The sequence below is a fragment of the Apteryx rowi genome, unplaced genomic scaffold (genome assembly GCF_003343035.1).
Source record: "Apteryx rowi isolate R43461 unplaced genomic scaffold, aptRow1 scaffold_19, whole genome shotgun sequence".
NCBI classification, from domain to species: Eukaryota; Metazoa; Chordata; class Aves; order Apterygiformes; family Apterygidae; genus Apteryx; species Apteryx rowi.
Window position 1 is genome coordinate 5,590,952 of NW_020448196.1, and position 15,824 is coordinate 5,606,775.

The following is a 15,824-nucleotide window of genomic DNA, read 5'->3' on the forward strand; positions in this document are numbered from 1 at the left end:
GGAACATGTTGTCCTTTTAATGTTGTCGCCTCCTGTGGGGTAACGCTGGTCTCCTGCAAGTCCTGCTTCCTTGCATCCAAGCCCAGGGCACGAGAGGCTGTAAACCGGGAGCAGGAAACGCTGCTTGTGGCTAATCATTCACAGTACGAGTGCAGTGCTGTCCCTGCAGGCCATGTTAATGTCGCCAGCTTCACCACTAGCTGCTGACACAACTACCCCCAGACCACTGGAGCTCGCAGTGGAGAGCGGAGCCGGCAGGAGGGAAGTGGACTGGACACATACACTGACGAGCACTGCAGGCCTGGAAATGGCTGGTGAACAAATGATCTGTTGGCCTCTTTTGTCGGAGAGCCTAAAAGCCTAGCCCAGCCTGCTTGCTTCTGCCTTGTCCCTCAGCTGTGATGTTCTGTACAGTTTTAATTACAGGACCACTGTGACAAATACTGATACTGTAAAACCTTCTTTATCCATACTCTCTGCTGTTTAAATCTGGGCTGTGTTTCTTACCATGATTCACTAATCTCAGTAGCTCCCCTGAGGCTAATAGAGTCCTTGAACTGCTTGATATTCTTCAGTTTTGGAGATGACACAATTAGCATTGAATTTGCTTTCTGTTTCATATAACAACACTCCTGTTTCCAAATTTGAGAGTAAGATTTTATGGATTTTATCTAAAGGACAACCCAGAGACTTTCCTTTAGATTTAGGGATCACCACAGAAGGGCTACCACAGTCCATTGGCAATTTTATTAACATTCAGTAATTTTTAACCAAGGGCCACTTAGCAAGAAGCAAGCCCAGCTTTGCCTCACTGCTCAGTGCCCTTACATCTGGGTAATACGCAGTGTGACTGACATCCGCCCAGGAGCAGCCTGATGGGAAAGGTGCGTGTTCATTTGTTTTCTCTTTTGCTGAATTCTAGAAATATGCATGATACAAGAACTCTTGGGCAGCTATTTAAAGATATATGTGCGCTTTGTGTATTGTTCAGAACAGTCAAGGGTCCTAATTCCCATTGACTTCAGAAGGAATTATATGCTTTAGAAAATCGCTCTTGCAGGCTGCATCTAAACAGGAGACCTGACTCTCTGCTGATTTTATTAAGGAGGCAAGATATTTCAGAAGCAGGAGGTACTGCACACTAACAGAAAAGTCTCCTTGCCTGGCAATAAAGCAGATGATTTTGTGTTAGCATGCACTGTTCCTGACTCTGTGTCAGATCAGTATGTAGCAAGCGTGTTGATGAAAGTAGCTGGCATTGAGAAATCGAATGGTTCAGCTGCACCCAGAGCTTGAGCTAGCAAAGGGCTCTCTGCCATGAACACAGAGAACGAAGCCTGATTGCACCTAGCAAATGAGGCATGAAACATAGCCTGCAAATAGCAACGCACTGAGGAGCTCTGCATCCCTCACATTTTCATTCTGGTCTAGTTTGTAATCAAATACTGTTTCTGAATGCAAATGTAGATCAGTTTTTCATTCTAGCTTGAGTTCTGCCTGCTCAAGAGTAGAGAGATGCCTAGTCCAAATTCCTCTCTCTGCTGCAGATATTCAAAAAAATGCAAATTCCTCTAATAGGTGGCCAGGAAAAACCATGAGGTGCAGGCCTGGAGGACAGTACCCAGAATGCATATGATGCTTGATAGTAAGTTAGAAGCCAGAAAACGGTCGCTCCCTGCAGAGTTTGAGTCATGCAGATGTAGCTTCTCCAAATTTTCTTGAAAGCAAACTAGGTTACTGCTCCTCCTTTGGGTAAGTATATGCCCCAGGTGGGCACGCTCAGAATCACTCTCCCCTGACATGCTGAAGTCACACCAGCTTTAAGGAGGAGGCTGCAACCAAGCCATTTCTCCTGACCACAGAGCATCAGGTGCTAGAAATGGGGAAGAACCAGCAGGACACCTATCCTTCTTGGGAGCAGGGAGCTGGCCTGGGTCTAGGTTGGTTTATTTACTGATCAGAGCAGACAGGACTTTCCTCTTTCTTCTACATTCTTAACCTCCCCTGCCTCATGCTGAGCCTCCGGAGTGCTGACCTCTTCCTCCCCACCCCTTGTTGCCGTCTGCAGATGGCACGGCTCATCCAGCCTGACTCACTAGCTGCCTTAGCTTCTGGTTTGCCATCCTCCTTCATTTTGACTGCCTAAACTAAAATAGCGTTGTTACATAAACGCAGAGCAAAGCGCTGCATTATTTAGCGGCCTGAAACCCTGGCATATGCCTTCTTTAGAGCGCGGCAGCAGGATGAGGAATTCTGCCCATCTCCATGCCATGTCAGAGCCCCTGTCAGGGCACTCGTTAAACACCCCGCGCACCTCTATCCTTGCACTGCGGCTCTCCCACCCACGCAGGAGCAGCATGGCGGGTCCTGCCAGCTCCTGCAGTCACACGCTGCCTGTGCTCTGAACTATCGCTCTGCTCCCTGAGGAACAACTGTCGGGAATGTTCCTGCAAAGAACCACAGAAGAATGAAAAATGGGCTTTTAATTTATATTCTCTCTCTCTGAACAAGCTATATAGTGAACAAGTAATAAACACCAGCTCCCAGAGAGACAGCAGAGCAGGCCTGTTAATCACCACTGTCCCTTCCCTTGTCCCTTCTCGCCCCTTGCCTCCAAGAGCATCTGCTCCTCTTCCCGTTTCCCTCTCTGCACAGCTCGGCTATGGTAACATCAGGTGAGAAGTAGGCAAGGAGCATCTCCCCTGCTCCTCCGATCTCCCTCCCCGAGGCTCATACATCTCACTAATGTGTCACCACGCAAGCAGACCTGTGAAGCTCCCAGGGAGGAGTGCGGGGGGAACTGAATGTACCAAAGGGACTTTGGAGCAAGCAGCAGAAATCCTCAGTTGCTCCCTGCTTGTGTGTTTGTACGGTCAGTATTTCATGGCCTGGGCCCTGTCGGCTAGGTGCTGTGCAACTGTCGCTTAGCAGGAGACAAGCTGTAACCAGGACAGTTGATTGAATGAAGTAGAGAATTAGCATCCTTGCTTTGTGGACAGGAAACCAATGCACAAAATATTCAGTTACCTTCCCACAACCATGCAGGGGGTCTGAGGCTTTTTCATGGAGCTCTGTGCCTGCTGCTGAGTCCTGGCTCCTGCCCTTCTGATCTTTGTTGTTCGAATATTTATGAACAAGGTTGTAAATAAATTAAATCTGCTAACTTGCCTGTTACCCTACATACCAGGCCAAAAGGTAATTAGGATATGAAACGTGTGCAGAAAACAACCAGCAGGACCTTCTCTGCCTTGGCCTCTTGACACTGACGTTTATAAGGAAATACAGAGTTATTTAAAGGTGTCACAGTGTATTAATTGCAATTTCACTTCCAAGGGCTATTTCAGGTGAATCTGACCTGCTTATAATTCAATTAGCATTTTTTGTCTAATCTAGTAGCTCTTTGAGGTAAGGAACCATTTTCCTGATCATGTGCACTCAGTACCTGGTACATGAGACTCTGCAGTGGGGGGCAGGGAATCCCAAGACACTACTTCATTACTGAAACTAATTAATCATCTAAGCTTCCCTCTGTCATTGTGAGAGGGAAGAGCAGGAAGAGCATCAGCTTTGAGCAGCGGTGGCAGGACAGCAGGGCACACGTGAGAGGCACTGCACAGGTCTGCCCGCTGGGGCACCGGGTGCTAACGCCAGGGTGGAGGCGTATGGTAAGGTTAGACCCAGCCTGGAAGTCAAACTGCAATCACGACTGCCCTGGTGTTTGGCAATCAGAACATGCTGCCACCAGTTTGAAGCCTGATTCTCAGACACACACAGAGCACTTGCTCCGATTCCCAGCCTCCCCTTGCAGATGGGTCGCACTGCAGACAGAAAAGGTAATTTGTTTTCTGCTGCTAAGTGAATGGAAGTAGGGAGGAGAACAAGACCAAGCTTCCCTGTGAGCTGGGACCAGCCTACCCTGGCAAGGCAAGGCCAGGGTGGCTGCGTGTGGGAAAACTCCCTATTAAACCTGGGGACAGCAGGGGGTTCCTGGAAGTGGCAGCCACACAATGGTGCTTTTGTCAGGGAGGCACCAAAGGCCAGATGATGTCACCTTGCTCTGGGCTGTGAGGCTGCCTGTGTCTCAGGATGGAGCTCAGCAGCATCACAGTATCTCTTTAGCAGGCATGAGGCAATGAAAAGGCTGCTTTTATCCCACCCTTTCTAAAAAGGCGAAGAAACTTTGTTCCAGAACAGTGTGCTTCTTTTCAAAGGTGAATTCTCTAATAAGAGCTGTTGCCCGTGCCTCTGCTCCCCACCAGCTCCCATCATGTGGGGGAGCTCCGGTTTCCTCGGGGGTGTGCTTGACAGCTCACCTCGCTCCACACCCTGTTGACTGGCTCAGAGGAGCAGCTAAACACCAGCTATATCCTTTGCCTTCACCACCTCACCTAAAGGTGAGGTGAATTTAGCAGCTCATCTCCCAGACACACCAGGGTGTGGAAGAGGGTTCTTGAAGGTTTGATGACTGAACCGAGGCACAGCCCATTGCAAATCCCTCAGCGTGGTGGCCTCAGTTGGGCAGCCCTCTTGGAAACCTGTGTTTCTTAGGCCAGGAAGTATAACTGACTGATTTTGAGGGCATCAGGCAGATCTTTACTCAGTATACACACTTTGCAGCCAAGGAGCAGACCTCAGTTTGTACTGAGGTAAGCAGGTACCTGTTTGCATTTCTTCTTCCTTGCACTAAGTAGCAAATCTACTTATGCTGTAAATAGGCTCTCAAAGTCATAGAGGCACAGCCCTCCTTACTAGAGCGTGATGAGGTCTTGAGCTTCTCTGGAGGCCAAAAGCAACTGATGGATGAGCCTTGGGGACTGCAGCCCTTCTGGGACTCACAAGTTCATACATGCCATGCAACGAAGATGTGTAATCCTCACCAACAGCAAATGCCAGAGACTCCTGATTTCAACTATCTGCTCTGTCTTGACTTGTCAGGTGAACTTTTGATGAATAAGCCACCTTCCCCCATGCCTCAGTTTCCCAAGTTGGGAATCTAGTTAATATTTACCAACTCAGAAAAGCTACAGTTCACTATTCGTGGCCAAAAAAAAGGGGAAAGATCTGTTCCAGGGGAAGGTCTTTAGATTAGCCAACACCCACTGCTCGTTGTTTTGAATATTTATAAAAGCAGAAAGTTGTCAGTAATATTTTGCTGAGCTGTACTGCTCCTTTCCTGAAAGGAACAGTTTTCCCAAAACAGTACCTCGCAGGCTTATTTACCTCAAATTCTCCATGAACTTTCACTCCACCAAGCTACCAGAAAGAAGTCTGTGACAATAGCAGGCAGGATGTATGTAAGAGGACATAGAGAGTACACAAGCTCTTTGAGCTGAAGCAACCTGGCAGTGCTTCATTTTAATACAGTTGGAGCCCTAAAGCTGTTGCAGGGAGTGTCTGGAAAGCCTGGATCCACAGGTTGGTCTCCCGTTATCCACAAACTGCTTCTCTGTGGCTTCCAGAAGGTGTGGCAGGAGGGTGGGCGCTCGTACTGCTTCCTAGGGGATTTTTTTGCTAGACCCTAAGCAGTTTTGTGGCTTCATTCACGTGCACCGCCCTGGAGTTGGTCTCCAAAGCCAAAATAGGAATTAGCATGAGGCAGACAGGCCAGACGTGCCCAACATGCCTTTTGTTGCCTCTTTCAGAAACCTCTGTCCCTGAAAGAGCATCCCAAAAAGAGACAGAAAAGGCTTGTCTCCCTGCAGTGGTCTGAAACGTGGCCAGAGCCTGAACCAAGAGGAGCTGTGCCGAGCTCACATTCCCATTTCCATTTACAGGCAACTTTCAAGAAGCAGCTTGAGAGCTGCATTTGTGAGCTAAGCCTGGGACCTAGCTAAACATGGCTGAAGCACACTCGTGATGGCTGAGGAGTTGTGGGGCACAGGTCCAAGAAAACCTGCAGATTAAACCAATTAAAATAGTGCTGACAATGCCAAATTGGAGACTTCAGAAAGGCAAATATTTTCCTAGCTTAATTCAGGATTTTTCAGTTCTCTCCACTGCCCTGCATCCCTCGCCCCCCTCAATCTGCAGCATGGTTCAGCTCTAGCTGTATCAAGAGCTTGGCCACTGAGTTTGACCATTAGCAAGGGGCTTGGCCAATTATTTCCTCACTAATGAGGTGCTTCTGCATCTCCATGGGTGCCAAGAAAGTTGTGTACAGGGCCACACAGTCTGCCCCTGGGTGTCAGGGAGCAGTGAGGGCTGGCTGCTCCCTAAGTGAAGGGGAGCTGGAAGCCAGGCATGATAACAGCCACAAGGGCAGAGACCTCACCAGCAGGTTCCATCCCACAGTACCTGAGCAGCACAGACCTGGAATGGTGGCCAGCTTTGACCAAGAGTCCAGTCAGGCAAGCCCATGGTGATGAAGCAGGTCTGAGGACAAGCCAGGAAGTCAATCTGCAGGTCAGGACCTGATCTGATGAGGGTAACTAGGGTCAGACGCAGTCCTGCAATTGCTGGGCAGGTACATACTGATGAGACAGGTCCAAGGTCAAGCCAGGGAGTCAGTCTGCAGGTCAGGGCTCATGGCCAAGTATAGCTGCAGCTGGAGATGAGCACTCCTACAACATAGCTTGGAAAGAGACTGAAGGTTCAGGACTGAGCTTAAATGGAGCTCGGGGCCCATAGGCAGGGCTGTGGGTGGAGACCCCAGGTGAGGCTGGTCGGGGCCATTAAGGCCTATTAGTGCATTCAGGGCCTTGACACTGGATGTGTGGTGTCTAGCTAGAAACCAGAATCATAAATCTGTGCAAAATCAGGTGGCCTTGGGTCTGAGCAATAAGCTGCCGAGCTGTTAGCTTTACACACTCCTCCAAAGACATGCAAACCAGTGCGCCTGGATGCTGCTACCAGCTGGTCACTGTGAAGTGGCCAAAGTGAAATGGGGCAGAAGTGTCAGCGCAGCTCACCACGCAACGAACCAGCTGTGTTTGGTGGTGAGGAGCAGGGTGTCTTCCAGCTAGAGCCAAGTGCTGGGACTCCACAGTCCTCGAGTCCACTCCCTGCTCTTTGACAAACCTACAGGCACCCTCCCTTGCAGTCCTGGACAAGCCTCTTCTGTCCCTCTCTGCTTGCACTTTCCATCTCTGAGATAGAAGTGTCTGCCTGCCTGACCAAACCAGTGCTAGGAAGCAGATAGTTTAATGTACTTTGGATGATACGTGTCAGGGAAATTTGGAGCTTGTAGACTGGATTTTCCTGTCACCCCTTTCGTCGCATCTATGCGATAAGTCATCCGCAGTTCCTGCACCTGAGCGGTGGCCGCAGGGCTGGTGTTGTAGGGCACTGGCTCCAGGTGGGCCTCAGCAGCACTGCCTGTGGCTAGGCTAATCTCATGGTACCTTTCTTGCCAACACTAACCAAAACGCACGCTGTAAGCGGGTCTCTGCAGCTCAGGCTGTGGCCAGGGACGTCTGCGTTGCCGGGCAGGTTCTGCGGAGACTGCCGGTGAGCTTGTGGTTTAGGTGGAGTCCTTGGAAAAGGCACGTACCGAGCTCTCTGGAGCCAGCGCGCTTGCCGGGGAAGCCCTGTTTCAGCTGCYCGCCTCTCCTGGTGGGTTACTTGCGTGAAATGGCTGTGATGGGAGAGGACTTTCTGCCCTGTCTAGTCCCGTGAATCCTGGTCCCCATTTAACTGCCAGGAAATGCTTCCTTCTGCGACGCTGCAGTAGGATGGGTGGGAAGCTGCTCACTAGCTTTGCAAGAGCGCTGTTGGTCCAGTTGTTGGACACTTACTGCAGGAATATGGGTTTAACTCCACAGGGAAGTCTGAACTGGAGGCTACGCTCAGGTTAGAGCGGGGATAGAGAGGGTTACACTCAAACATGCCCTTGACCATGGCAGCCGGCTCCTGAACCGAATTAGAAATGGAGAGAAAAGGATTGCTGGGGTCTGTCGAACCCTGCGGTCGGGGCAGGCCGTGACACYGAGGTCTAGCGCATGCACGAACAGCCGCCGAAGCCCTTCCCAGCACCTCAGGACAAGCGTCGGGTCTGGAGTGCAAACGCCCAGGCTCTGCCCTCCCTCCCTCTCTCCCTCCYGGCGTCACCAGAGACGCGCGAGCCCCCCCGGCCCCTGCGGGCGACAAGCCGCACTCCCAACGCACAGAGCTGGGAATATATAAATGCTGCGTAATAAACAGCAATCACGGTTCCTTTCTGCCCTTCCTGGGGGCTCCCGGAGACCCAGCAGGGCTGCGATAGCTCCCTGACTCCCTTCAGATCACCGTGGGGCAACGGATTGTGGTATCCACAGGGAATTTGTTGGATGATGGAAGGAGCTCATTTAAATGAGAAAAAAAGACTTTGGGTATTTTGCCAGCATTCTTCTTGCCTATTGTACTGCCCATTCGGTTTCTGCTTTCCACTGAACAGTTTTATGTTTCCAAGGATCATAAATTCTCATTTTTCCACTGGGCAGGAGGTGCACTCCTGGAATCGGCAGCTTCCTGCGTAGCTTTTGTTTCCGTGTTGCCCAGTTACTGAAGCGCAGACCCAGACTATGCCCAGCCACATTCAAACCGCCAGTTCCCTGTGAGCGTTTGAGCCTGCAGCCGGGCATGTGGAGTTCAGAGGATTCAGACAGGCGTATGCTTTCCAAGACGAACAACGGAAAGGCCATAACCCGGTGATTCCCAAACTGAGGCTCCTGAGGCCCCCGTGCACGGGCTGTAGCTGACCTGTGAAAATGCACCTCCCTGCTAGTGCTGTCACTTAAAGGTGTGATGCAGAAGGGGACATGGTGACTCACAGGGGGATTTGAGGCTGGACTGCAGTCCGTGGTCCAAAGGGTATGGGAACTGACACGACCATTTGTCAGATCCGGAGAGGCAAACAGAGCTCTAGCAGTCTGCACTGGCTGAGAAGAAACTCCTGAGTTTTTGGTAGCATCATTTCCAAGCAGCAGCACTYCAAGCATCAATAATTCAAACAGAAGTTGAGATAACACCACGTCCTCATGCCATGGCGGGTTAGTTTGGTTTGAATTTAATAACATTCCTGAAGTGGAAATACTTGGATTCATCACGGTGTTAATGCCTAAAATGCTATTTGCGCAGCATCAGAGGTTGCAAACGGCCCTTGCAGTGGGAGGGAAAGACACCTCCCCGCACTGCTTGGATCGGATACGTGTCATGCCATCGCCATGTGCCAGGCTGGGAGCAGCAACATGGACCAGTCACATCCTGCTGGCGTGATGCTGCCAGGAGCCGCTGTGTCAGGGAGCAGAACCGAACAGATTTCCACCTCCTCATTGCTGTGCTTCCTGTGTCCGTCTAGAAGGAAGGTTTGGGAAAGGGCTGGAACCGCTTATTGTTGCAGGGTTGTTTATGGACTCAAACATCCTGCCATCCTGCCAGACCAGGGGCCAGGGGAGAAGGGAGGACGGGGACTGGACAGCAGACTAAGGGCTGGCTGAAGTATTTACAGCTGCAGGAAGAAATAGGTCCATTTCCAAGCTTGTGGCATCTTCCTTTGGGCATGCAAACAAAGTGCTGACCCAGCAGCATTTGTGAACACGGATGTATTCCTGTTTCAAAAACCCCGGCAGCCTCTGCCTCAACTTCCCTTAATACAATTTGCAATAGCAAACACCATTTCAGACTGTGACACTCAGTGTGTCCTGGCTCTCGCTGCTCTCAAGTCTGGCTCTTCTGCTCTTTGTTAATGAGAGTTGCATTTTCTTGAAACTGAGGCTCTTTCTAAGACTTGCAAACTCTCTATTTTATGACAGTTTTCATTTGCATAATGAAGGCCCTGATACCTTTAGTAATTAATCACATTAAGAATTGCTTCCCTGAATAACTCTGTTCATGCAAGTTCTTAGTGCTGGAAACTGCATATGATTTCAAATGTGCATTAGCCCATCTCTTTCATCAGCAGATGGAAGCTGGTAACTGCATGTGTAATTTATATCTGCTTGGGTGGAATTATGAGATGAAATATGCATTACACAGCTCCATTAACATTTCTAGTCATACAGTTTTTAGCTCTTGGGGAAGTTAATATTACATGCCAACAGTGTGTGGGAACAATATGAAAGGCAAAGAGTTGAACATAGGAATTTAAAAGCACACACAGAAAGTATTCCAGGTCAGACACATCAGAAATAGAATTAATATGGAGATTAATGAAGTTGCTAAATTAAATCAGATGCAGTGCCCTTTTCTGACCTGCATTTCTTTTAAAATATCCCATCTTGTCTCCATAGCTAAGAAAACTGTCAGGTTTGCCCACTGACTCCCCTCTTATAAGGGCAACTCCAGATGCTTTAACATCCAAAAAGATTTCCACCAGAGGACAGCACAATCAGCCAGGGAATAACTATTGAATCTTGGGAGGCAGCACAGAAAACGAACGCTGCTGTGTGGGTTTTGAATTGTCAGTAACCTTGACAAATTTGAAAAAAAAAATCACATTAATGCAATAGTAAGAAAAAAAATTCAATGAATAGACTTTGCTCTCTGACGACAGTATAAGGTTAACCAGGGAGCCTGGTGTTCATATGTACATTAGTTTATGTGTGAACATTTTTATAGGAGGTAAAGTGTGCTACCTTGCAGTATATTTTTTTCATTTGCTTTTTTGTCCTTATGTAAACCTCAGTTAATTAAAATACTACCCCACTGATTCCTGCTTGAAAGGAAGCAATTAAATGACTGAAGCTGTATCCCATCTGCTTCTTACGTGCGGAGCCGGGGAGAGCATCTTTAACACAAGCGGGTGCAGCGGGGGCTCGCGGGGCGCTCGCCCCGTCCTGCTCCCTGCAGTGTCGCTCTCTCGCCCAGCTGGCACGACTGGTCTGCATGCGAAGCAGCACATCGCGGCAGGGTCATCCTAAGGCCTCCTGCTGTTTGAAGAATTTCACCCTTTGGAAAGGATTTCAGGGCCCAGYGGGCTTTAATTATTTTCAAGCCAAGCTAATTCTGCTTTCCTGCTCTGCTCCGTCATACCTGTAGCTGGGACCCTGGCTCCTCTCCTGCRTGAAGCGTGTGCTGCACTGGCCTTTTGAAGGCGATCTGGCAAGGATGCGGCAGCAAGGAGGGAACAGCCGTGGCCGCAGCCAGCGTGGAGCGAGCAGGACAGGGTAACTCCCCTGCCTCTTTCCTCCCTGATGCTGCTGCGGCCAAGGGCCAAACCCTGAGCCAAACCCGAAGGTGCTGCCTGCAGATGGTGAGTCAGGCTGTGCAGGGCTTTCTGCACGGCCCCCGGGAGATGCCCACACTGCGGCCAGAGCCCAGGCCCTCTCCTGGAGCCAGGCTGAAGGGGAGAGGGGTGTCCAGCTGGCTGGAGTGCCTGTACTTCAGGAAACATCCCACTCACCCGAGGCAGTGTCTGGAGGTGCACTKCCACTGCTCCCACTTGTCTTCTTTCTGCCCAGGACAGAAAGGAAAAACACGTCAGCAAAACCCAGACTTGGACTTTGCTTAAAGCCTTTCACTAAAGAGCCTTGTTTGAATATAATTGCACCCCTGTTGCTACAAGGGGAAAATACACTGTATTGCTCACTCTTTCTTTCTTGGAAAGCTTGGCTAGTATTTTCCCAGCCATTTGTACATAAAGAGAGATAAATAGAGCTCTTTAGCAGGCAGAACAACCCGTCCCGGCTTTACTGACATTCTTGCAAGCAGACGAGGAGAAGCAGCTCAGCGATGCTAAGTGTGGGGAAGGGGAAAGCTCCAGGCTCCCTCTGGCTGGCAGCGCCAGAGCACCCGTCGGAGGCCGGCTGAGGGTGCGTGGGGGATACCCTGCCCTTCCTCGGGTGCCTGGCGCGCAGGGACACCCTACGGAGAGGTGGGTGCCCCGGGCTGCAGGACAGGCCGAGGCATGGGAGCGGGGCTGGGGCCGGACACGCCGCAGCCGGGAGCAGCTGCCTGAAGGCTGAGGGACGCAACTGCCTTCTCGCCCATCGCTGTTCACTCCTCCCTATAAATAAAAAAGCGTATAGCAAATTTAGCTCTGGCTTCACGTGCAGTGTGCTATAGACAGATTTTTAAAGAGCTGGTCTCAGAACGATAATTCATGGGGCGATCAAAAGGGTAGGGTTTGATTGGGGTCTGTCTGATATCCTAAGCCTTGCAGAGCGCTAGGAATTCTGTGAGCAGCATCAAAAGCCCGATAAGCTTAAAAGCCATCGATTTTCTGGCGGTGAGGCTAACGTGGCTTACAACGGGTGCTGGGGAGATGGAAAGGCTTGCGTCTCCTCTGCAGCGCCTGGGTGCCGTGCTGGCATGGAGCCGCCCTCCCAGGGGTGCTCCTGCGCTCCCGCTTCAGGCTTCTAAGAGAGGTGCCTCGTCTCCCTTAATGTCTGAATTGCTCTCTGCAGCTCCGCCGGCCCATAAAGAGCTAAGGTTTCTGATGAGATGTCTAATTACACAGTGCAGCTAGGCTTCGGTATGCGCTCTGCCTCTCACATCCTCTTGTCCTCCCTGAATGAGCCTCACACAGTCTGTTCTCCAAAGCCAYGCAGCAAAAGTCATCCTGGGAGACCATGGAGGCTAGAAAGGGAGCACAGGCATCTCCCGTCGCAGCAGCGCCTGCCYGCATCATGCTCACCCGTTTTTCCCGGGGGAGGCTGAGTGGTGCAGTGCTGCCGCCAGCGAGGTGTCTGGCCGTGACCCGAACTCGAGAAGGGGAAATGCCAAGTCCTGCAGCCTGGGATCTGCTCTACGGAAAGGACAGCAAGGCCACAGCCCCTGGCTGGGGAGATGCTTCTGCTAGGGACCACGTTATCCCCTAACTGCTGCCGGGATCTGGGTTGATCCTGGGGAGAGACGTGTTGATCCCACAGGCGGGTGCAAGGCAGCGTTCCCCTGCTCGGGGACTGCAGTGCATTTCATGCTGGCAGCCCATCTCCGCTGTTGTTTCTCATGATGCTTCGAGTTGCAACTCAGCAGCAAGCTGGAGCAAGTCCTTAGCCTTTGGGGGGGAAAAAAAAAAAACTATTTTAAGTGTATCTGTTTTTGTTAATAACTGGACTGAATGTGGAATGAGCTTGGGGGCATTTCCTCTCTGAATTCAGGCCTGGCAGCTGCTGCAGAGCGCCTGAGCTGTGTCAGTGGCCTCTGAATGCGTTGCAAGGGGCTAGCAATACCTGCGATTGAGCCCGACAAGCCGGCAGCCGCGTGTCTGTGGCTCTGGCAGGATCCTGAGCAGTTCAGAAGTGCACGTAACATTTGTGTTCACAGCCTTGCTGCAGCTGTTTGCATGGATAGAGCCGTCAGGCAGCCCCTGCGATGGCTCCCTTGCCCGTTCCCCCGGCTCTGTCACAGCAGTTTACAGAGAGGATTTGTAGTCTCTGCTTTCAAGCTAAGGCAACTTTACATCAAGTTAATCCAAAGGATTTCTTTTTTAAAAGTTGCTTGGTGTCTGTTACTGTGGCTACACTGACTGTAATGGATGTGTGCTGGCTAAGATAAATTTAGGATCTGGCCCAAGAAAGCTGGATTTCAGATGGGGAACACAAGAAGTATGGGGTGTCAAAATGCTATGTTTGGAAGCTGAAAATAATGCCTAACATGGGGCCAGTAAGGATCAGCACTGTAAATACAGGTCTCCAGAGTGGGAGGCCTCTGTCATGCTTCTTAGTTACCATCAAAAGCAGCATTTAAAAGCTGGCAGTTTAATTTTTAACACAAATGGAGGTGAGTTCAGACTGCAGACACCTGCAGATGAGGAGCTGGATTTTTTTCCAGAGGTATTGAGCCCACTGAGGTTAATGTGATTATGTAAATGACTAAGATATAATTGCATTATTGGCACCCATCTGGCCCTCCTTACAGTTCATGAGTGATCTTATATTCCCCAAGCACTGCAGTGCTGCAACACAAGGACACTAGAGATGCCATAATTCACTGCTTAGTTTTTGCTGCAAGCGCCATCTCTCCGGTTAAGCCTTTGGTGCAGAGTCCCGCTGGGCTATTTAAGGCCCTTCAAATGCCAATAGATCATGAAAGTTCTTCCTGGATCTGAATTAACAGCACCCTGCCGTGTCCTCTCACACCTTGTCTAGGCTGCTGGTATTTGGTCCACCATCCACTTCAGAAGCCCCTTCCTGCCACCAAGTGCCCGCTTCTCGGCAGGGCTGTGCTGGGAGTCCCTCCTGGGCGCTGGGCTCTCCCTGCCGTGCTCCGGTTTAACCCTAACCGCAGGCTCGTGCCACTCACAGCTGCTGGTGTGGCCAGAGGCTGCAGGAACRGGAAGGTCACAGCCAGATTTTAGAAGAGCTGAGTTCTCACTAAGGACTGGGAGAAATCTGACTCTTGAAGTCAGGATAGTCCAGAAGATCAAGCTCAGCTTGACTAATACTGTACACTGTCCCAGGTATCCTCCCAATCCTGCATCTCTTCTAATCTGGATTTTTTCCTTATCAGTACGAGTTCAAAGCCAAGAACATTAAGAAGAAGAAAGTGAGCATCATCGTCTCCGTGGACGGCGTGAAGGTGATTCTGCGCAAGAAACAGAAGGTGAGACTTCTCCAGCACCTGTGGGGCAATCGGGAGCCGGAGCAGTCCYGGAGGGGCAGCTGGCTGTGCCGCAYGGCCACGGCTGGCGTCGTGCGCCGTAGGAAAGCTGCAAGTGTCTCACAGGACTAGACAAAACCATCTAGTCACTTCCCATGTCTGGAGGTAAGATCTGTCACACCTAAATCATCCCTGACAGGTATTTGTAAAGGGTCTCATCCCGCTCGCATGTAGTCTGGGATTCTGTTAAACCGCTGAGTTTGGGGATTAAGAGCCTTTCCAAAATTCAGGTTACAACAAGCCCTGGACATTCTCACGGCCCATGCAAGAGTCACATGGAGACTGGGCATTGAAAGCTATTGGCCTCGGTTACCGCCTGTGCCTTTTATAGACAGAGTAGATTTTTTTAGTGTGCTCCAAAGATCAGCAGGGAAAGTGAGGCAATGGGAAGCTTTGCACAGGCAGGATTTGCATGTTTGCATCTTAGTGGGGGTTCTGTAATGCTGTCTCAGAGTTATTTTACATGTAAGCTTTGAATATGTCTGAGTATTAGAGCTGCTCAGAATAATCACAATAAACTTCTAACCCGAACTGGCCTTTTCTTAAAAAACACCCAGGATTTTCAGAAGAAAAAGGTCCATTTTTCACATTTTTCATCAAACAAACTAACAACAAACCTTGCTGAAAAAAAGAGTGGGAAAACTAAGAGTGGGAAGAGGATTTGTTTTTTTCTGTCAAAAAAAATGTAAAGCTTTCAGGACATGCAATTTTTTTTTTTTTTTGTCAGTACTAGTGGGCTTTTTGTGTACGGCCTCTGCTGAGCACCTCTCCACTCTTCAYGTAGGCTGTGCTTAGTACCACTACGTTCGCATCTGAACAAAGCCAGCAGCTGGACCCAGATCTCCTAAACACTAGCTCAAAGCCTTATTCCCCAAAATGTGTTACCCTTCTGCATATTTGATGCTATAAATAATCTTAGGGCCCATTTTCAGCCCTGGAAGCTGTGATCAGATGATCGGATATGATAAATGATCAGAGAAATCGTTTTTTCATCCAAGACACCAACTACACAGCCGTTGCTAATATAGTCAAACTATAGCCTAGATGTTGGCATAGGACAAATGCACCGTTTTCCATGGTCCTGCCTGTCAGAGTGGTGGAGTTTCATTTTTCGCTGATACACTTTAATTTTGCTTTTGTTCTCTGCTTACAGAGAAAGGAATGGACCTGGGACGAGAGTAAAATGGTAGTGATGCACGATCCTGTGTACAGGTATGCAGCAGGGGACTTACACCAGCTAGATCCAAGGCAATTAATCAAACCAGAGGGGATGCATTTCCCTGCTCCTGCTTGCTGAGTTATCACCC

At 49.9% G+C, this 15,824-nt stretch overlaps 1 protein-coding gene across 1 annotated transcript in view; it reads left to right on the top strand.

Moving 5' to 3' along the window:
- The window catches only part of LOC112964260 (capon-like protein), a 35,475-nt gene that overhangs the window by 11,721 nt on the left and 7,930 nt on the right, over positions 1-15,824 (top strand). Inside the window, exons 3-4 of the mRNA XM_026062081.1 lie at positions 14,368-14,460; positions 15,671-15,729. Of these exons, the coding sequence (XP_025917866.1) occupies positions 14,368-14,460; positions 15,671-15,729 (152 nt within the window). The remainder of the gene's footprint in view (positions 1-14,367; positions 14,461-15,670; positions 15,730-15,824) is intronic.